The 24,335-nt window shown below is 35.7% G+C and overlaps 1 protein-coding gene across 2 annotated transcripts in view; it reads right to left on the bottom strand.

Moving 5' to 3' along the window:
• LOC126967638 (putative protein kinase C delta type homolog) overlaps window positions 1–22,782 on the bottom strand; it is a 63,994-nt gene extending 41,212 nt beyond the window's left edge. The window contains exons 1-4 of one of the 2 annotated variants that reach the window (XM_050812242.1): window positions 22,427–22,782; window positions 7,631–7,746; window positions 6,413–6,614; window positions 1,313–1,442 (exon numbers count right to left, since the gene is read on the bottom strand). In XM_050812242.1, the coding sequence (XP_050668199.1) occupies window positions 1,313–1,442; window positions 6,413–6,614; window positions 7,631–7,746; window positions 22,427–22,528 (550 nt within the window). In that variant the 5' untranslated portion in view covers window positions 22,529–22,782. The remainder of the gene's footprint in view (window positions 1–1,312; window positions 1,443–6,412; window positions 6,615–7,630; window positions 7,747–22,426) is intronic. The other variant, XM_050812234.1, reaches the window with a different exon arrangement.
• Window positions 22,783–24,335: the final 1,553 nt, after the last annotated feature.

The following is a 24,335-nucleotide window of genomic DNA, read 5'->3' as shown; positions in this document are numbered from 1 at the left end:
TATATTTCAGCTACTTTCATAGTGTCATGTCTTACGGAATTATATTGTGGGGTAGGGCTGCAGATATTGAAAACATATTTGTGCTGCAGAAAAGAGCAATTCAAGCAGTCTATAAAATGCGTTCAAGAGATTCATTGAGAGAAAAGTTTAGTGAAATAAACATTATGACAGTACACTGCCAGTACATATACGAGAACCTCCTATACGCTCATAAAAATATTAGCCCATTTAAAAAGAATAGTGATCTACACAGTGTCAATACTCGAAACAAACATAAACTCGCAATTCCATCTACTAGGCTCCGTAAAATTGCTAAATCTTTTAAAGTGGATTGTGTTGTATTTTATAATAAACTCCCAAATGAAATTAAAATGTTACCTATTAAAAAATTTAAATGTATCGTAAAAAATAAATTAACATCTAAGGCCTATTATAGCGTGAAAGATTATTTGAATGATAAAGATAGTTGGAATTAATGTTCTAAATTTTGTTAATGAATATTGTTATACTCATTTGAATGCTATTGTAACTTTTGTACTTCATCCTGACTTGCACTAAATAACTTATAAAGTTTTACAGTGAATAAAGATTTTTTGGACTTTGACTTTGACTTTATACAGAATGGCATTCCGGTATGGAATAACGGTTTTAAAAATTATTTATTTTAAAACTATGTATTTCTGAATACCCAGAGTATTTAATACCTTAGTGTTATTCTTATTCTTTCATGTTCTGAGTAGATAATTTCTCGAAAATGCTACAAAACGTTCTTGGTCGCAAAGTGTTACTTAATTCATAAAGCTCATACATATACGGGTATACTTTTTGATAATAGTTTTAGTAAAAGCATTTGTGCTAAAATGGGTATGTAAGTAGGTACATGCCATAACATTATGATTTATTATTTGTTAACTACCTTCTGCACGTTAATTTAATTAAGTTAATAATGACATGCAAATCTTAAGCTATGTACCTAAATTAATCAACTACGATACAGGCAGATCATAATATAAGAAAAAAGTTGCATTATGAGAGACGAAGAGTAATGAACTGCCGACAAATATAAAAAAGAAGCCATGATAAAATATGTTAACTTATACACGGTATTATTATGGTCAAACATTCACGGGCCATCAGGTGGTTTATGCGCTAATATATTCTAAGTCTAGCTAGTGGCACTTTATTATAAATGTGTAGGTATACATTTGCTCAATCAAAAGCAAGTTTGGATTTACTCACAAATACATAAAATATATGTAAATATAGATCTTTATAGATTTTAGGGTAAACTATTAAAGAAATCTTAGAATACCTTCACATTTGAGACCCTGTTTAAAGAAACCACAGAGCAAGGAGCCGCAGTGGTCGCAGAAGGTCGGTGACATGAACTGATGCAGTCGAAACCGATGAGGCACATCCACTTTGAACCGTTCTCTCAGGTACTGGAACAAGGACAGTATCTTAATCATTCAGTTATAAATGCAGATGTAAATATGGCTAACAATATTGAAACAAGTATACTAAGACCTCCTATCACAAGACGAAATACATACGACGATATGATTGTTGGTATTTATTTTCGAAAACCGGTGAAGTGCAAACATTGGTTGAGGCCTTTAACAGATTTAAGAATTTTAAAAACACATGGCATCGCTCTAATGCGGGCAAGACAATCATCAGTGCGGTAAAGACAAGTTCCGACTACAAATCGAGAGTAAGAAAGTCAAAAATCAGTCTTTGGTTCTCGATATTTTCCTCCTTCAAAAATTAACCAATTGTAACCAAATTTCGGAGATGAATGGGAAAGAAATATTCTGTGTCGAAGTGTAAAATCTTTTCGCTTTGTTGAGTTTCGTTCAAAATCGCGCCAATTTCAGGCGCCGCGCGAGCACAGAGAAGTGAGAGAACACAGATAATAATTTTTTTTTGACCTGTGCAATAATAGATGTAACTTTTATATTTTTTTAATCAAAAGCACCATATTTCGTTACTACCTTGCACGTAATATCTGTTTTCAAATCTTCTGTGATTTGAAGTTGACCAAAAATACAATTCAAAATGGCGTTAGGCGGGTAATTGGGAACGATCCCAATTACCCCTAGCGTTCTTAATTGCCCCTAGTACTGCTTGTTGATTTGTTCTAGATGGCTCAAAATTACATTCGAGAGACAGAAAAAAATACAAAATTTAAATACAAGATCTTCGCCGTAAATCGAAGATGGCAAAAGTAAGAATTAAGAAACCAACCAAAGAAAAACAAGTATAACTAATACTCGATAATCACAATCGGTATATACCGATTGTGATTATCGAGTATTAGTTATTAGCCTGGGGCCATACGAGCTTTTCCGAGATCATCAGAATCTGCAAATCCTTTAATTTCCTCCCCACGTATCTCACAAAATGCCGCCAGTAGACCACACAATCTTCAGTTCACCGAAGATGGTATAAGATAAGGAATGTGTGCTCTATATGGTTAACAATCCTGTGATACGAATGACCACGTTGGGGAACATCATACAAAGGCGTTTAATAAAATAGCTAATATAAACAAGGCTGTGTGTGGATTTAAAGCAGCTGAAATTTATCCGATGGATCCTAACACCAGCCAGACTCTTGTTTGCACCGGTACATACAACTGAAGCTAAACAAAGTTTGAATGTGTTCGTACATACTATTAACCAGAGTCAAACACCAATATTACCACCAATTATACCAATATTTTCACAGCATCATGACGTACGGTATTTTACTATGGGGTCATGCTGCTGACATTGATATAGTGTTTGCTCTGCAAAAGAGAGCTGTTCGTGCTATATATCAGCTTAGTTATAGACAGTCTCTCAAAGAAAAATTTAAAGAAATAAATGTTTTGACTGTTCATTGTCAGTACATTTATGAAAATTTAATATACGTTCACAAAAATCGTCACCTTTTTGCTCTTAATAGTGATTTTCATTATTATAACACTAGAAATAAGGGATTGCTTGTAACTAATTCTAGGAGGCTTCATAAGATACATAATAGCTTTAAGGGTAAATGTATACACTTCTCTAATAAAGTCCCAGCCACTGTTCAGGCATTATCTATAAATAAATTTAAATGTTTCATAAAAAAATGGCTCTGCCGTAAATCCTATTACTCCACTGCTGAATATCTAAATGATCGGACAGCCTGGGACTAGATTGTGATTATTTTATAGCGATAGAAATGACTGAACAATATTGTATATTATATTTTAGAGTTGCTTGCGCCGCTTCTTCTCTCTCAGAGCGCCATTTGTTTCCGAAGCGGTAGTAGTATCTAGTGGTTATTACAAATGACATCAAAAATAATTCTAAAAGAATCAATTTTGAGAAAATAAATGCCTTTTATGCCTTTAATACAGGTGCTACTTTTATTCCCAAAGCACGAACAACTTCTATGTGACGAAATAAGACATTCTATGATTATCAGGTTTTATCCAGCACACCAAAAATCAACTCGAGGAAAAATGAAAGTGGGAGAAATTCTTTATCTAAAATAGAAACATTTAATAATATGAATAATGAATAAATAAAACCTTAAAACAATAGAAATTAAGCCATAAGTCCCCTTGACTTAACCAAAGCAGTAAGAAATTTGAAGAGGGCTTTACAAGAAAATGAAAACAATGAAGATTTTTATTGTATAATTTGTAACGAAAAGTATGAATCCCCACCGACAGAAGATTGAATCCTAACTGTAAGCTCTGGGCACATGCAAAATGTACTGCTGGCGAGACTAGTAAAGGTTACATGTGTGATGTATGCCAAACAAAACAACTGTAGTATATTTTAAAGATTTTAATGTGTGTTCCTAATTACCCCATACCGTTCCCATTTACCCCGCTGGACGACCTCAATTACCCCATAGGGTATCGGGTAAAAAGGAATGACAATATTTTTTCTTTTCATTCATATTTCTAATCAGAAGTTGATTGTTAAATTTTTTTGTTCACTTTTAATTATCTAAATAAGCAATGTTTAGGTTTTAATGAAAGTGTTTTATCTCAGTGACTTTTTTCTATCATTTTTGAGCGTTTGAAGTTAAGTGTTCCCAATTCACCCACTTTCCCCTATTTGGTGTATGTAAAAACGTTAATGGCCGCCCTTGTGTGACGTGATACCTATAATCTATCCTAATTAATCCCGCTGAACCTTGTGCGGGGGCTTAAAAATATAGTGTGATTCTACATAAAACATTATAAATTGTGCGAGATACAGTGAAATTTAGCAGGCCTGCTATGTAAAGTGGTTGTGAAACGTGAGAAAATCAGTGCATCGGTGTGGACAATTGGGCTTCATCGTGTACGTCAAATACCTCAAAAAGAAACGTGACGTGAATCTCTCAATTTTCCTGATATAATCCCATTCTCCTGGCAGTGCGCGGACAGCTATATTCCAATGTGTCTAATTTTTGTGTTTTAACGTCGTATGAAATAAAAAGGGGTTTTTGTGTGGATGTGTGGATCTGAGCTGAATTAGCTCCTAATTAATATACATTAATCTATACTAATATTATAAAGATGCAGTGTTTGTTTGTTTGAACGCGCTAATCTCTGGTACTACTGGTCCGACTTGAATGATTCTTTCAGTGTTGGGTAGTCCATTTATCGAGGAAGGCCATAGGCTAGGCTTTCACCATGGCCGATCGGTAGGTGGTCTTCTGGTATACCTAACGCATAGATGCGCGGCGGCTATCGAAATCAAGGAAGAAGTTTATGGCATAAGGCGCTTCTCTTAAAACTTCCACTATTTGAGCTTCACGACTGTTTATGCAAGTGAATATCCAGCTTCCTCACTGGGCGCACAATACAGATCATTGTCGACGGTTATTGCTCGAACACGAAGCCCGTGAACGCTGGACTGCCCCAAGGCGCTATCTCCTACACTGTTTCTTCTGCATATCAATGATATGTTGGACATCTCCAACATACAATTCTGTATTAGTACTATCGAGTCCTTGCTTGAGAAGGTCGCAGAATGGGGTAAATTGAAACTTGTCCAATTTAACCCCTAGAAGACTCAAGTTTGCGTGTTTAAAACCCCACTTGTCGTATCCCCGCTCTTCTACAACCTCTCCCTTAAAGCCTCGCCCAGTATCGAATACTGGGTCTCGAAATCTCGAGCGATTGCAAATTCCACGGTCATCTGGGGGCCAAAGCCAAATCGGGTTCGAAGAAGCTGGGTGTCACAAATCGATCGCTTTACAAAGCGCACGTCTGACCACATATGGAGTTTTGCTGTCATCTCTGGTCTGGCGTACCCAAGTATTAGCTCGGTCTATTTGACCGAGTGCAACGCAGAGTTCAACGCAGCTCCTACTGTCGGGCACCCAGTGCTCTGTGAACGACTCGGTCACTTGGCATTGCGTAGAGACGTCGCTTCAATGTTTGTCGCATTTATCACGGTTCCTGCCGCCGAATTCCAGCTTCGCACGACATGCCACATATTAGGATATCATCCCCACCATCTGGATGTGTTTACAAGGAACTTCCTTCCACGTACTACAAAGCTGTTGAATGAGCTTCCTTGTACGGTGTTTCTGAGACGATACAACATAATAAGGGTACTTTCAAAAAAAGCGCGTCCTCCTGTGATTCCTTTGGTGTTGCAAGAAAACGTGGGCGGCGGTGATCACATAGCACCAGGTGACCCGTACGCTCGTTTGTCCTCCTTTTCCATAAAAAAAAGTAGTGCTTTAAGCTCTATGAGGTATAGGCCATCGGGGCCTCAATACGAAAAAAAAATGACAAGTGAATGTCCGCTTTTACTTTTAAAAAATCTACGCATTTGCCCATTTTTGTTATTACACTACATACTGACAACGCCATATTGCTTATTGCCTATTACGCTCCAGTGTTCACGATCTGAGGCCAGGCAGCTATAATACCAGGGCCGTAAAATTATCGTATATTTGCTTAAATGGATCAAAATTATTGTACGCACCAGGATAATAACTTTAATAAATAATAATAAATCATACGAAACGGGACAATAATCGAAACGAATTATTACATTGAACGAATATATTCAAATTTCTAGTATAAGTAGTATTCTGTGGACTTGTAAAGTTTTGTGTTGTAAAGTTTTTTTTTGAAGGCCGTATTCTTTTTATGAAATAAATATTATTTGAGCAGTGGATGTAGGTATACGACGAAGTCATTAAAGAGGTCCCTAACTGTTATTAACAAATTCCAGCGAAGGCGAAAATGTGAAATTGTGAGTGCATATACTTTGATAAATATTGTACATCGGAACCCAGAAACTTTTATCGATATTTTTAAATTCATTGATATACATTCAAGTTCCTATTTATTTTATTAGAAACGAGTGTTTTGGTGATTGATTATTTATATTTATTCATACATTGTGATTTGTCAATATCTTACCACAGTAGAATCGGAGAGCGCGGACGATCCTGGACATTTTCCCAGCAGTTTATCGTGACATCTTTTGTGAACCGTCGTCTGGCACACCACACATCGGTATCCTTGCTTGCCAAAGCCCCACAGGAACTCCTTACAGAAGGCGCAGAATATTGGCTGCCTGAAGAACTTCGCGACGAAATGATGACCGTTCACCTCGTGAACTCTGGAATGCAAAAGAGATATATGCTAAAGAACAGATCTATCTAGCAAATCGAATGATAATAATCTGTTTTTCAAGAGATTTAATTTTTAAGTTTGAAGGATTAAGCAAATAAAATACTTAAAAAGATTCAAAACTTGTTTTATTAAATTAATACAGAGAGAGGGATTTTATAGCGGGAAAATAATAACAGCGAGTAGCGTAGTGACACTTGAGTTTTGACAGCTCGGTGACAGGGTGACGTGTTCTTTAATTCAATCAATACATTCAACAAAGTTTTAAGCTATTGCATAGCTTCTATCACGGGCCTTGAGCGTGGAGACCGAATCCAGAAATTCCGTAACGAAAATAACCTAACACCTACTTACTAGATCTATATAGATATTTCGCCACGGTCATTATAGTTGCCGTGGAACAGCGGTTATCACGTATGCTCTTTGTGCAGAAGGTCCCAGGTTCGAGCCTGGAGTACGTCTGGATTTTTTTTAATTTCTTTATTTCTTTTATCACGTTTTTTTAATTTTTATTATTATGACAAGCATTTTTATTTAGTTTCACCTGTCCCGTTGTCTGTCTGTAATCAAATCTTGCAAGTAAAATTTTACTCACTTCCCGTTTGCTTTTTTTAAAATTAATTTTATCAAAAAACAAATACTGCATAAATAAAATAAATAAATAATTATAATTGCATAAGTTGATAAAAAATGCTATGCAATAGCTTTACCGCGGCAGTCTCCCAGTGCCACACGACTTTTTTTATCGAATATACGTAGTTCTCCTACTTACAAGGTGAGCAAATATTTGTTATACTTAGATTTCATTATGACTGAAATAATATATCCTGCAGTTGATGATTTAAATATTATATCTGATAATGAGTTTCTTGCCACTTCAACTTTTCAGAAGCGGTGGTAGATGGTAAAATGTAGGTAAGTAATAATTTCGACTATGTAGGTAATAGTAATTTATGGAATGAATAGACTTTTTTCTACTTTAAAATTGTAATGACATTTAGTTACTTGTGATGCTTGATGGCCCCTCGTCGCTGCGTAATCCTCTTGCCGCGGGATCGGCGGACTTCACCCTCTTCTCCATCTTGGAAAGGCCTTAAGCGTGCTCGCCCCTCCGAAACCCACTGGAAATATAAATTAAACAATCTAAATTTAAAATGTATCTAAAATATGGTAAATGATGCTATTTGTCAAAGTCACCCATATTATCTTGCATACGAGAAATTACGAGGGCAATTTGAAAATGAAATGAATGAAAATGAATTTATTTCGGAAGAAAAACTGACACATTCACACAAAAAAGTTAAAGAGAACAAAATATATGCTTAATCTAATACTTAACTTAATACAAAAGAAACAAAAGTAAAACTTGATGTGGCAGTGGTCTTCCAAAACTGGAGTCCACTCAGTTATAGTTGTGTCCATACACTATGAGCACAACACTGATTTTCAGTGACCCCATTGTGTGAAGTTTGGAGCTGAACTGACATATTTTTAAAAGTAAAATATAATTAATTGTGGCACTAAAATAATTATTATGAGAAAAAAAAATATGTTTAACAAAAAAAATGTTACTAAAAATAAATAATGACAATAACAAAAATAATAAAAAACGTATGTGTGTAAATATATAAGGAAGAAAAAATAATAATAAATACGAGAAGCTATTTTATATAATACAATGAAATTTAAACAGTGTTCACCAAGGCAGGAGATGTAGGGAGGTATTGGTCATTAATAAGTATTTTTTGTATTTTTTTCTAAAATTCGAGACTGTATATAAACCCCGTAGCGGCGGTGGTAAATTATTCCAGCACTTGGTGGCTTTGTACTTGAAACTTCCCCTGACAGCCGCAAGCTGAATTTTGCATTAACGTACACCCACAGAAATACTTGCGATTTTGAAGGGGTCCGAAATCTTACCAACCAGAAAACAGTGCTTTTGGTTCCACAGCTTCGTCATTTTACATTATATAAAATCTTTATAATCTTGCAACTGATATAATATGAAAACAAGAATTGAGTTCCTAAATACATAGACCAGCACATATTAAGTTTTATAATAGGGGTATAAAGTATGAAACACCACGTTTCTACGTGGTGTACACATTACTAATTCACATTCACATCACATTTCATCTTTCGACCGCCCACACAGGTGAATAACAATGAATTGAAAGAGATGGTGGAAGCCGATCCGAGCAAAACTATCCAACAAAATTGACTCATTTGCGTCAAATCAAAAAAGATGAAAAATGGGTGGCTCATGAGTTGACTAAGGTGCAGACAGAAACGCGTGTTGAAACTTGTGTTGTCTTTTTGAATCGATACTGAAATGAAGGAATATTGGATCGAATTGTGACATGCGATCAAAAGTGGATTCTTTACGATAGCCATAAGCGAAAAATGTCATCGTCATCCTCCGTATTCGCCGACCTTGCTCCAATGGTCTACTATTTTTTTCGTGATTTGGACAATTTTCTACGTGATAAAGAGTTTTCTTCTCAGGAGGCAGCACAAATGGTAATTATTTTGATTAAATAAATATGTTAAATTAATATTAAACGAATTTAAATTTTTCAGTACAAATCGGCTTTTCATACTATATAAATATTCCTAAAAAACTTCTTTACATTCCGTTTTCAGTTAGCATTAAATATGTTACGTACTTATTACATATTCTTTGACGTTACTCTGTTTCGCTGAAGAGGGACGAGACTTGAACTACAATAGCCTATTAGTACCTACCTACAATGTACTTAGGTATGTGAGTTGATGTCTCCACGTCCGCTCTTGAGGTTTTTTTTAATGTTTACTTATATTTTTAATTACGGTTCCGCACCTTAAGGGGAAAAACAGAACCTGTATATGATCATTTTGTTGTTAATCCGTCTGTCAGTCTGTCTTTCAACGTCCTTTATCTCAGGAACCCTTAAAGTAGAGGAACACATGCAGATGGTGAGGATTATATCAAAGTCTTTCTTTCCTTTTCCCGTGATAAATGCGGTAGAAGACACAATGAATGACGTCTCTACGCAACGCCAAGAGATCAAGCTGTTCATAGAGCAATTCCTCGATAATTTGAGCAGCTCTGCGTTGCACGGTTCAATCTATACTGGGGTACATCTGACTAGAGATGATATTCTCTTTATATAACTGGACCTGCGCTTTGTCGAGAATGTGGGCTGGCTTGAAGTATTTTTTTTTTTGCTTTGCTCTATTTATGACCCCCAGTTTATTCGAAGCTAATTTGGTTTTGTTTTCCAGATGACTGTGGGGTGTGCAATTACATTCTGATCTTATTTTACCCCATTCCGAAGCCTTCTCAAGTAAGGACTTGATAGAAAATACAAGTTTCTCCTGGGACTGATTTGCGTTTTCCCGATATTGTATACGGCGTCTGAAGGTGTCTGCGTGCTAATGGAGGCGTTCAACATATTGATATTCAAAAGAAATAGTGTAGGCCATAGCCCACAACCTTGGGGAACTCCAGCGTTCATGGGCTTGGGGTTCGAGTAATATCCGCTGACAACGACCTGTATTCTGCTCCTAGTAACGAAGTTGGCAGTCCACTTACACAAACTCTCGGGAAGCACAAATGATAGAAGTCTCGAGAGAAAAGCCTTGTGTCTCGGTATATTAAGATTTTTTAAAAATAGAATGGGTTTAGAAAAAATTAATGAAGTATCATTTTAAGCGCCAAAAAGTCAAAAAACACTTCAAATCTAAACAATAATATTTCGAAGTTTTGTTATACGGCTATTTCATAACAAGTTCAGAAAACGCCCAAAAGTATTTTTTCAACATTTCTAACACAACTCTATTATACCTGGTTAAGTTCCTAGTGTATTGATGAGTAGTATCGATATTTCTTATGATTGTGCAAATTGTATGATTTTGGAATGTATTTCCTATGTTTATTATTCCTATTATATGCGAGCACTTAGCTGTTTTTTTATTTAGCCTTGTTTATTAATAACGGACTTACAAACGACAAATACGAGTACAAAAAAGTACTATAATGTCGAAACCTAATTAAGAATAATTTCATTATATTTATTTTATTTGATATTGACTAATCTGATCGTGCTTAATAGACAATGGCGTCTTCCACAGAACAGTTTATCTTTAAAGTGTTCTGGGTCGTCTTCCAACTTTTTCCATTCGGTTTTATCTCTGACTTTTCTAGACCATTTATTGGACTTAATTCGTCTTTTTATATATTGTATGCTAATTCACGTTTTGTTTTGGCATTTATAATGTGGACTAACGTGGCTACCTAACTGTAATATTATAAAGATTTACAGAAAAGTACATGGGGTAAGCACATTTTATCCCAAGTAACATGTTGGTTTCAATAGTATACACGAATTTTTGTAACCCGTTTTAGAGTTAGGGGAAGATATAACAACAATACATTATACATCACTTATATGCCTATCGTTTGCGTGATCACATCATCAAAAATAGTCTCGCCGTTCTTGGAGTTTTATGGAAGGACATACAGACAGAAAGATAAATATTAGAAACGTAGACATTGGTGTAAGTGAGTCGTAAAACGAATATTTGTCCAAAATTTTGACAAATATAATATTGTGGTACATAGAGGCTATAAATTTATATGGTAGTTGATAACAAACATGAGACAATAGTATAAACTAGATACTTTCATAATCATTTATTTGTCAGATTGATTTTTCAGACTGAGACCTGGATTATTCACCAATTCAAAAAGAACTATTCTATTATAACATTCTACAGTATTTAATTTACCTATGTTTTAATTTGTGCGCGTATCACGGAAAAGCAACTGGATAGACTTCAATTAAGTAAGTCTTCTAAGTTTTATTCCTTAGATAGGTAATTGGCCTTTATCAAAAAAATATATTGCGATATATTCATTTAATACAAAGTTATTGCAATTTAAAATAACATCTATTTTTATATGCACTACGTTCTCAGTCATGTGTGTACGCGGACGAAGTCGCGTAGTCTGAAATAAAAAGACTTTTTTAGGACTGAACTATTGATATCTGGCTACATCATTGTTTAGTATTGTACTTCATCATGATCGTCATCATCAGCCGAAACACGTCCATTGCTGGACAAAGGCCCCCCCCCAAAGATTTCCACGACGATCGGTCCTGCACTGTCCTCATCCAACGTATTCTGGCGATTTTGACCAGATCGTCGATCCATCTTGTGGGGGGCCTACCAACACTGCCTCTTCCGGTATGTGGTCACCATTGGAGGAATTTACTGCCCCAATGGCCATCAGTCTGTCGAACTATGTGCCCTGCACACTGCCACTTCAGTTTCGCAATCATTTGGACTATGTCGGTCCTACGGATCTCCTCAATTCTGATTCGATCTTCCACAGAAACTCCGAGTTTTGTACTTATTTAGAGATAATAAGGTAGGTAAACCTCGCTCCAACAATATTTCCTGACGTGAGTTGATCAAATCAAGTGAAACATTTCAAGGGTATTAGGTACCTACATAGATAACGCTAGCAATCTTAATCCCCAGATTATATGTGATCGAAAACTGAACATTTTATCCTTGCATAAGAAATTAGAATCGACAACTTGGTTATTAATAGATATATTTTTTGTAGAGTGGTACGTTATATCATCCGCATACCTATTCAGTGTTCGAGCAAGGGTGGCGATTATGCCGAAAAGCAACCATTAGATCCTTAAAATCTGTTTGGCAAGAATCTTACTTCTTTGATTCACTTTGTATATTTTCTAGCTTCTTTTCAATAAATGTAATAATAAATACACAATATTAATTGGTCTACTTAATTCTTAATTAAATGAAGTAATTTTTACAACGAAATTCAAGTAAGTATGAGGTATAAAATATACCTACACTTATTTTAAGTTATTATAAATAGATAATAAGTAAACAGTCTTAATAGTAAGTATGCTGATAATACCAAAAATATCGATCATTAAATCGAAGTCTGATAAAGCGATACCCAAAAAAAAATCTTTTTTTCAATTCACTTTCTCTTTCTAGCTAAATTTCCACTATACGCCATTAAAATTGGTCTTTATTTTTTTTATTAAATTAGGTGGTTTTTGCAACTATTAAAATTAAAGTATGAGACATTTATTTATCTTACTTATTTATAACGTATGAGACATCAAATAATATGTAATAGTACCTACACGTAGTTAAGTACCAGTTCAGACGGAAAACTGTTCGGCGAGCTCTGTTTTCGTGGGACGTAAGGAAGTCGAACGGGCCGGATGGCATTTCTCCAATCGTGCTTAGAACTTGTGCCCCTGAGTTGACGCCAGTGCTAAAGCGTATATTCCGCCACTTATATTCAAAACGGGTAGTTCCTGACTCATGGAGTCAGCCCTTGTCCATACGATCCAAAAAAAAGAGAGATATACCTAACACATAGATGGGCTGCGGCTATCAAAAGCAAGGGGAAGGCCTGGCAGTTAGCCTGGATATAGCGAAGGTTTTTGATCGTTTATGGCATAAGGAACATCTCTAAAGACTTCCATCATTTGGGCTTCCCGAGAGTTTATGCAAGTGGACCACCAGCTTCCTCACTGCATACATGTCGTTGTCGACGGTTATTGCTCCAACCCGAAGCCAGCTGGAGTGCCCCAAGGTTGTTTTACTGTCTCTTCTGCATACAACTACTTCTTTATTATGACTATAGAAAAACTGCAACATAAAGCTGGGTCACGATTTAATTTTGTTGATAGTCATAGGGTAAGTTGCCCATTATTACCTTTTTTGTTATAACTTTTAAAACACTACATGTGTATGAAGTATACATTTTCGATATTTGGGTGATGAATACTCGATAATTATTGAACTTTCAAAGTATGCGAATATGGTTTGTTGGTTACGTCAAATAAAAATCTATAAGAATAGACAGTCCATTTTTAGCGATTTATTTAACCACAAGTTTTTTTATACATACAATTTGAAAATATCAGTATTCTCTACTTTTTAATGCATTTTTTTATATTTCAGGTATTACTGGGTGCTATGGAGGCGGGTTGTAACAAATTGAAATGCTTATAATATTAAGCATATTTTAAGAGATCGCATTCTTTGCGCATCTGTGTGGGTTGGGTTGCTAATGATAACGCGTGGGGAAAACAGAACAACATGTTACCGGATAATATATGTGTTGATGTCATTGCCAATAAGAAAAAGACAATAATATGAAACATACCCGAACCAAAGAAGACATAACACGCTTTGGAAATGCCTTGAACCATCGCCAATACAAACTTACAGACGTCCGCGTCGTAAACATAGAACTAAACCATTATAATGTTTATACTTTATACTGAGACAACACCCTTACTAATCAAGACAACACAATTATTCAATAGCTAGGTTACCTATTAAACTGTGAGTTTGCAATTTTCTGAATTCTCTGGCATTTGGCAGGTCTCTTCAGCGATGAACTCTCGGCCAATGTTGACGAATGTTTGTTCTTCGTGTCATTGCACGACCTTGTCTCAGATTGTTTCATTACTTACTTATAAATCTTTTGTCGTAATTGTTTTCAGGAATTTAGCGAAGAAATAGGTAGGTACAGAATAATTACCTACTAGTTACTTTAAATAAGTAAATATTTAGAACATTACCCGTCTCGAAACAAAAATTGTATATATAGTAGGTATGTCCCTGCCTTATTTTAAAAACAAATAGGTAGGTTGGCATCCTTATCATCAGACACGAATAGTCAAATAATGTAGGTCTAGGGTAGGTTAGGCTTTGAAGTGGATATTTCACTTGCTATCAGGTAATACTTTAAACTGATATAAGTATTTTTTTTTTATGATAATAAGGGACGAGACGAGCAGGACGTTCAGCTGATGGTAATTGATACGCCATGCCCATTACAATGCAGTGCCGCTCAGGATTCTCAAAAAACCCAAAAATTCTGAGCGGCACTACAATTGCGCTCTTCACCTTGAGACATAAGATGTTAAGCCTTATTTGCCCAGTAATTTCATTAGCTACGGCGCCCTTTAGATTGAAACACAGTAATGCTTACACATTACTGCTTCACGGCAGAAATAGGCGCCGTTATGGTACCCATAATCTAGCCGGCTTCCTGTGAAAAGGAGCCTCCCACTGGTAAATTAATATGATTATCATTAGTTCTAGTCTATGTGCTGTCATAGGATTATTTTATAAGATATTAGCTGACCCAGCAAACGTTGTATTGCCGATATTAAAATCGCAATACAAAAGTAACTGCTGATCGTAGATGGGTGAAAATTTGAAGTTGTATGTATTTTTTAATGCTGACTCATAATCAAAAATTAAAAAAAAATGTCAAAAAGATTAAAAAAAAAAATTCGTGTGGACCACTCTTAACATTTAGGGGGATGAAAAATAGATGTTGTCCCATTCTCAGACCTACCCAATATGCACTCAAAATTTCATGAGAATCGGTCAAGCCGTTTCGGAGGAGTTCGGTCCCGCACACCGTGACACCAGAATTTTATATATTAGATTAGGTACTTGCATATTTTGTCTATTGTTCATGTATTTATTATATTAACAGTTATTTCTTTATTATTATCACTACGAAAACATCACTGTAATTGCCCAAAAACGAATTTGAAGATATTTATTTAATTTCACCTTAAGGTCGTTTTTCTCTTGCTCACCTATTATATTTTTTTAAGTAGGTCACATTTATTAAATTAAATTGTTCCACTAATTATCTTGAGAAAATATGGCAGTATTGCCCTCATTGACCCTATCTCACGAATTATACAATTTTAATTATTTGTATTCTGATTTAGTTCCATGGATCCTTCACGTACAACTTCACCATTGTGAAGCTGCCTATTCTAGCATTTAAAATATTTCGCCTTCTGGAGCAATTCAATTCACTTTTTCGTTAGAAATGTTTTCTCTTTTCGATTTTTGATTTCAGGATATTTATTATCTCAAAAAGAATACAAATTCACTTACTGAGATACTTAAACTAACATGATACACATATTGAGCGGCAAATCGTAGTATACATAATTTTAGTCGTAATATAGAAAGTTACAATAATTACCTATTCACAGAGTTACAATAAATACTAATTAGGTAGATAGATTAGTAACAAAATAGGTGGGTAACGTATAAAATAACCCCCTTATTCATAATAGTCTGCTAACTTAAATCATTGCTAATTCTCACTCTGTCTTCTTCTATTGACCTTAGTCAGAATGAAAAAAAAAACTCTTTAGCGGCTGTTTTAAGTTAGCGGACCATTATGAATAAGGGGGTAAATGTTTACAGTACACTATTTTATTATTTGTTATAATGACAGTTATGGGGGTATTTGTTTATTAAGGTCTCGTTCATAGTCATAGCCGTAAGCGGTCTAACAAATAAGTTATGAGAAATCCTTCAAAATGTGGTGTTTTAACGTCTTTTTAAAAACATTTAATGATTGTAATTCTTTAATATCTTTTGGTGTTATACAATTTTGCCCCTTCGATTTTAGGATCATTATCAATCAAATAATATATAAATATTAGAAACAGTGGTGCTATTAAGGACGAATATCAATGGCATAGAATTAATCGTTATTCAAGATTACGCCGCAACGGAGGCGTCGATCGACGAGGAATTGGAATTTTTCTATAGTACTGTCGACAAAGCTATACAAATCTCACCCATACAAATATGGAAAGGTGTACGGCAGGGAGACCCACTCTCGCCAACTATCTTAATAGCGGTCATTAGCAGACTAAGCTAGGAAAAATTTGCTATAGATATAAATGGATGTTACTTGAATCACTTGAGATTTGCCAACGACATAGTCCTGCTATCAGAAAGTACAAATCAACTGCAAGTAATGATAAACACTCTTAACGAAGAAAGTCGTAAAGTAGGCTTAATAATCAACCTGACAAATACATATATTGTGACGAACCATACTAAGAGACCTATTTATCTTGAAAATTCACCTTTAACATATGTCGATGCCTACATTTAACTGAGAAAGCAAGTTTCATTCAACCAACAAAATCACGAACTGGAAGTAGAGAGACGAATCAACATCACATGGAAAAAGTTCTGGAACTTTAATAAATTCTCAAAGGCGATTTTACAATACGCATGAAACTAGAGTCATCAACACTTGCCTGCTCCCCTCATTACTATACGCCTGTCAAACTTGGAAATTTAGCAAACAACAAAAAAATTAATAACATCCTGCAAAGGGGTATGGAGAGAAGCATCTTGAAAATTAAGAAAATCCAAAAGATCCCCCACACTGATATAAGACAAAGAACCAAAGCCAATGACGCTCTCAAAAAAGCTTAAATGGCGATGGGCTGGACATGTTGCGAGACTTAGCGATAATCGCTGGAAAAAGACAACAACATGGGCAGGTCCACTAGGATAGAGAAAAAAAGGAAGACCAAACTCACGCTGGGCAGACGACATCATAAAAGTATCAGGTATTCAATGGCCGCGAGCAGCAGAGAATAGAGAGTACCTACTGGTACTACTAGAGGAAGGAGGCTTTTACATTTTTATTGAGAGGGTTCTTGCTAAAGAAATAACTATATCAGATCAATTAAACCAATATACATATTATATTAATATTTTTAAATTAATAATATAATAATAATAATAAATTCTTTATTTGTACTAACAAAGGATCACCCGACGCGCTGCAGTATCATGGCAGCTCCAATAACATTTTGAACGCATTATTATACCGAACACGCAGGGCATTGTACTGCTTTTGCTCATAGTCGAACCGCAGACTGCTCGTGTAAAATGAGGTGCAGTAAGCTTTGAAGAGTGTAATTTTTACTGGCACGCTACAACGAGCAAATCTGCGGATGATCATATTCGCCCTAACAGACAATGCCCTGCGCTCCCTCTCGATATCTGCATCATCCTTTAAGTCAAAGGTACACATGCCACATGCCCTAGGTATTTAAATTGATGCACTCTCTTCAGTGGTATCTCATACAATTTGACTGTCGGAATAAGGAATGGGAGTGGTTTCCCCTTCGCTTAGCCTTCGGAAAGACTATGCACTCGCTCTTTTTTACGTTATAGATCAGACCATGACTGCGGGTATAGTTTTCACATATCCCCATCAGTTTCCTCAAGCCACAGACAGACGCACTCAACAGCACCATGTCGTCTGCGTAACTGATATTATTTAAACAGACTCCGTCAATATGACAACCGACACGTGTCCTGCTGAGATCGCCTATCAGTCCATTGATGTAAAGGTTGAAGAGTTTAGGCGAGGTTAGACCACCCTGCCCCCGCACTCCAACCTATACGGTCTAGAGAAGCCTTCCGAAAATCGCACGACACTGATCTGGTTCCGATACCAAAACGTGAAAGTTTTTAGGAGCTCGTCAGGCATACCCGTGTCCCTTATTTTTTGCCACATACTGTCATAACTAACCAAATCAAAAATTAACATTTATTTAACTATATCACGTTGTGTTTCGTAATCTACTAATATTTTCAAATCACACTACACACCTTGAAATTATAACAAAATTAATTAGCTTACTTAAACTTATAATTTTTTAACATTCACGCTCATGCGTCATGCTCGTGAACGGGCGCTACTTGCGGTGGCAGGATGATCCTGTAGCCGGAAACTCTGCTTCATGGTTTTAAAATTAAAAATCATATTTTTATAATTGCGAATAAAATGGTCGCTAATTACCTTATTTATTTACGGTGTGTGTCTGGATTGATTCATCTACTGTACCATGGCCTACTATTATTGTTGATACGGTAGTAGTCAACCGTGACTGTACTCAATAACTCTTGTTTTTACGTATTAGTTTACATATTTTTTTTTGAGTATTTGTAGTTTGAGTAGATATTCATTGACGTGAGTTTCAGTTTTTCACAAAGCCCTCGGGAACCATGGATTTTTATGATAAAATGTAGCGTAAGTCCTTTCCCAAGCTCTAGTGTATCACTGTACCAAATTTCATCAAAATCGGTTCAGTAACTCCGGCGTAAAAAAACAATCAAACTTACGTTCACATTTATAATATTAGTAGGGATTAATAATCTAATACACACATACATCCCAAGTAAAACAGTAGGTAACAATAAATTTCCTATCTGGTATTCACCGGCTTTAAAAAAGATTATAAAAGAAAATTTAAATATTACCGAAAATACAAAATTTACAGAAACCTTAGTAGTCTAGAATCATATAAACTATTAAGAGATCGTGTCAAGACTGTAGAAAACGAGTGTTACCAAAAAATATATCGAGTCTGTAGAAAACTCCATTGAGCAGAATCCGAAATACTTCTGGTCTTTTTTCAAATCTAGATCAAAATCAAATGGTTTAGGTCCTAGCAATGTTAAAAAAATACTCTCATCTGACCACAACATTTGTAATTTTCAGAATATTTTTATACTACATTTCTAGACAAAACTGAAGAGAACTTATTCAATTATGTATCTGAACTGGAATTAAGTAATTTTGAATCAAATTTTGACCTTTATTCATTTAATATTGATTTTAAAATGATAACCAAGATATTATCTCAACTAGATCCCTCAAAGTCTGCTGGTCCTGATGGAATCAGTCCACTGCTCCTTATTAAATTTTCCGAATCAGTAGCCATTCCACTAGCCTATTTGTTTAAAAAATCACTAAGTTGTATGGAATTTCCGTCAATGTGGAAAAAAGCATTTGTAACACCTATTCATAAGAAAAGTTCTACTTCAGAAGTCGTCAACTACAGACCTATATCAAAATTATGTATCATAGCGAAGGTCTTTGAAAGATTAGTATACGATCAAGTTTACGCAGCATTTAAAAACTCCATAAAGCAGTCAGCATGGTTTCTTGAAAGGTCGACAGACGGCGACTAACTTGGTGCTTCTGAATGATTATGTCATACATGCTATGGAGTCAGGACGGTAGACGTAATATACACTGATTACAGTTAAATTTTTGACCGAATAGACCACAAGATTCTCTTGCAAAAATTATATAAAATGGGCGTTAGAGGAAATGTACTAAGATGGTTTTCTTCGTATATAGACAATCGATCTCAAGCGGTTGTTATAAGCAACTATAATATATCCAGTTGGGTTGTAATATCAAGTAGAGTCCCACATGGCTCCCTTTTAGGTCCTCTCCTGTTTTGCATATTTATAAATGATACAAATTATTTGTCTCGTGCCAGATTTTGGCGAGACAACACGTCCTGAGGATGCCTCGTGTAGAGGCGAAACACGTGTCGAATTGTTTTAAAGACAAATATTGGCGGAATTAACACTAAAGAGAACTTAAATAATTTGTATAATTATGGATTTCCGCAAAGTAACGCCTTATTCAATAAATTTTATTTATAAATGATATTGCGTGAGTGCGTATTTATAAATGATATTGTATGAGGTTGCATCAGATATTCTAATCTCCTCTGCTTTGCCGATGACATGAAGATATTTATGACTGTTAAATCATCTGCTGACGCTGCTATGCTTCAAGATGACCTTAACAACTTAGACTTATTGTATTCAAAATAAATTAGATTTAAATCCCATTGCCAGCACAGTTGCCTCATTCAGTCGTAAAAAACAACTAAATTATAAGTACCTACCACATAAAAAACCAAGACCTTGAAAGGAATCCTGTCATAAGAGATTTCGGAGTGATACATGCTCAAAAACTCATGTTTGATAAACATATTGATTTTATTCTAGCTTAAGGCTCCTAAAGCTCTAGGCTTTATAATGAGAATTTCCGCTGATTTTAAAAAGGAAAAACGTTTAAAATTTTATTTTGTGCTTACGTACGCAGCATCTTAGAATATGCATCACAAATATGGAATCTACGTTATGATAAATATATATACAGAATAGAACGAATACAAATGTTTTTTTTTAATTCTTATGCTACCGATTATATGTCCCTTATAAATCTGAAGATTATTTAGATGTCTGCAAAAAATTTCACTTCTTACCTCAATCATACCGCCGTGAAATTGCTGATATTTTTTTGCTTATATCCATTACAACTAATAAAATAGATTGTCCAGATCTCCTATCGAAAATATCTTTTTACACACCTTCAATTTTAGTTCGTAAATATGCTCCTATCTTTATATGTCATGTCAGCATCAACTATCGTTAAAATTCATTCATCGTACGTGTCAGCAATAACTTCAACAAATTATCAAAACTATCAAACTTGATTAATCTGTAGCAGCTCTGACTCTATTAAGCCTCAATTAGGAAATGAGTTCTTTGGTCAATTTGGTGGTCGAGCTGATAATATGTAATTAGATAAGTAATACAATAGAGTTAAGCATTTGATTCGTGTACGTAACTCTCACATTGTTTTTGTCTTATATTGTACATAGCTACTCGTGAGAATCTGTAAATGGCTTTCTGTTATTTTATCATGTATCTATTGTAAAATATTCAGCTGTAGATTCCCCTAAAGGATTGAACTTTTGATAACTATTAGTAAAAATATAACATTAATATATAATATTAATTACAAGTTAAAGCAGAATTGTCAAATTGTTAGTAGTGGTATTTGGTGAGTATTGCCTGATATGTAGATTAGGATTCTTTTATTGTTGTTTGCTTGAGTTCTCGTAACAGGTTTAGTCATGATCGCTTAAATGTCACTGCTTGTGGCGGCGACATGGGACGGGACGTCCCCTTCCCTAAATATGGTTGAGGGAGGCGATGGCTGGCTCATGCGTCATGGTCGTGAACGGGCGCTGCTTGTGGTGGCAGGATGATCCTGTTGCCGGAGACTCGGTTTCAGATTCTTAAAAATTTATTATATATATTATTTATAATGTTAATATTTAATATTAATGGATGGTGCGGCTACTGTACTCAATAACTTTTGTATTAATTTACTTACATTTACTTTTTTGACTTACTCGTGTAAGGCATTGACTATTTGACGTTTGAGTATGTTTGTTGTATATTTTTTTGACATTCATAAGTGTCATTTCCGTGACCTACATGAATAAAGTGATTGTGATTTGTTTTGATTTTGTTCTTTTTAAATGTATTCAAATAAGCAAAATTGTATTAATTGTAAATAACTTTGCATGCACTTTGTTTTTGAAAATTTTATTAGGAATAAGCAAGAAATAAAAGGCTATTTATTATTTATTTATCAATCAAATGCCAGAGGACTGACTACCTAGTCAGTTCTCGTTTATAGATAGATCTTATGCATCGAAGCATGATCGAAGCGGACGCCAATATCCACCAGATTTGTCGAGTAATATCAGTTAAAGGCGGTTAGTGATCTATTTATAAACCTGCATTTACACGGACAAACTTCGAAAGCTTGCACCTGTAGGTCGTTTGTGCATTTCATGTAATACAATGCTATTTTTTTAATTCCTTCTAGGCTTTTAACTATAAAATGTAAGTCTTTAAGGCTAAAGAAATAGATGGTAATTAGTAATTCAGTTACCTAGTTTAACGTGGTAGACCTTTTATTGAAATGCAGCTTTAAGCACTGAAATAAAAGATATCTTTTTTATAATATTCATCGCATTTAACTGTAATACTTGCTGAAATTTTGTATTTTATAGCTGTTACCAATGCATCAAATATCTAAGTATAATAATATTGTTATTCCAAAAAAAACTGGCGTATATTTTAATTAAGTGGTAACGTTATAATATCTGTTTACTGGTGAGTTGCGGTCGATAAATGATCTCTGATGAGGTCGTGGTTAGTGTCTCAGACAAGTGACATGACACAAGTAACCGTAACGAGCTGGTGATTAGACGTGGTTGAAAGCAAACTTACGGTGCCCTGCAGACGATGGTATGCCGATGGCGGCGGACGCTGCCGGGGCTGAGTCGGTGCGGGGGAGGCTCTCCGTCGCGCCCCCCCGCCCGTGAATATCATCAGCGCAGGCGCATGGCCCCGCCACGACAACTAAACTCTAAAGCACAACGCACGCACGCGCAATCCAGTCGCCGCACACTAACGTATTTATAAACGAAATTCCGAGCGCGCCTGGCTAATGCCAGCGGATATAGCTTTTTACACGACTTTCAGCACTTACGATGTTCAGAGCACTGAAGGGTTTCTCATGTCTGCTTTACAGTTTACGTGACTCAACCGCAAACACGCGATTATAACGAGATTTAAAACGATATAAAAATAAATACGGCAAACAACATAAACGATTTTGAAATAAGTATTATTTTTAGTCAAACTCGATGAGTAATGTAGGTACCACGGCGCGGCGATTAGTGGATGATTTTATTTCGGCGAGAAAACTTCAAAGACCCGTTTATTGAATTAAATATAGACATTAGACTAAGCGGTACTACTACGTTGTCTTTTTGTACAGGATATATTTTTACAATCTAAAGTTGAATCAGCGCGTGAATGTTAGGTCAGGTTAGCCTACTCGTTACAGTCTGCCCGCGAATGAATACGAAAATTAAAAACTTCAATTAGATTTTCTTTATGACCTAACTGTATTAAAAGGCACAAAATACTTGATAACGCATGACGTATCTAGACGCCTACTAGTACTCTGAGAACCAAAATATTCGCCGTCATGAATGCTTTTGTGCGTCTGGGATCATAGGATGATTGTTAAGTGGTGTCTACATGAACATTATAGTGTTTTTATTATTATTGTCAGTTTCATTCACGTGGCTTTCTTCATGATCACCAAAATGTGGGTATGGCAATGGCTGCTCCATGCGTCATATTTTTTTATATAATTATTTATAAGAGGGGGCAAACGGGCAAGAGGCTCACGGGATAGGGAGAGGTGAGGCAACCGCCCATGGACATCAGCAACATCAGGTGTGTCAAGAAATGCGTTGCCGGCCTTTAAGGTGGGAGTATTCTTTTTTCTTGAAGGTCCCTAAGTCCTATCTGTTCAGGAAAACCGCAGCCGGTAATTGATTCCACAAAGTGGCTGTGCAAGGCAAGAAATTTCTAATGAAACGCGCGGATGTGGAATGCCAGACGTCTACATGGTGCACATGTACGCTGCACAGCGTGACTGGTCGACCCTTCTCTCATGGTATCTCTTTTTAGTTATTTACACGTCCGTCTCATAATGCTTTAATTTTCTTATAATAATTATACTAATAATAATTTATTTCAGGCATAACCAATCCATAGAAAATACAATTGCAATAAAGATACTAGGTATTTATTTAGATGTAGATCTTATGATGTGACGGCTATACTTTTTATCTCATTTATAGCACTCTCGGCCTTTTTGCATATAAGAGGGGGCAAACGGGCAAGAGGCTCACGGTATGGGGAATGGTGAGGCAACCGCCCATGGACATCCGCAAGAGATGCGTTTCCGGCACATATGGTAGGAGTATGCTCGTTTCTTGAAGTCGTATCGGTTCCGGAAAACAGCAGCCGGTAGGTAACAGATTTCACAAAGCGGCTAATGGAAGAGGCTGGTACTGGGGAGTGCCCGCCCAGACGTGAGAACAATACTTACTCTATGTGAGGCTGAATGTGCGCCTTATATAGTTGCAGGCGGTGGCTTATAGTAATGTCTCGCCTTACTGAGTACACGGACTGAACGTCGCTCGATATATCGATGCCAATATTGCCGATACAGGCCATCGCCTAGCACAAAAGGCTCATCATTTACTTGAAGCGTCATTTTTTTCTAAACAATATAATATTTTGTGAACTACTGAAGCTGTAAATATTTACTGACTGA

The sequence above is a fragment of the Leptidea sinapis genome, chromosome 1, assembly GCF_905404315.1.
Source record: "Leptidea sinapis chromosome 1, ilLepSina1.1, whole genome shotgun sequence".
Classification (NCBI taxonomy): domain Eukaryota; kingdom Metazoa; phylum Arthropoda; class Insecta; order Lepidoptera; family Pieridae; genus Leptidea; species Leptidea sinapis.
The sequence above is the reverse complement of the archived record's forward strand: the minus strand, read 5'-3'. Positions and strand labels throughout refer to the sequence as shown.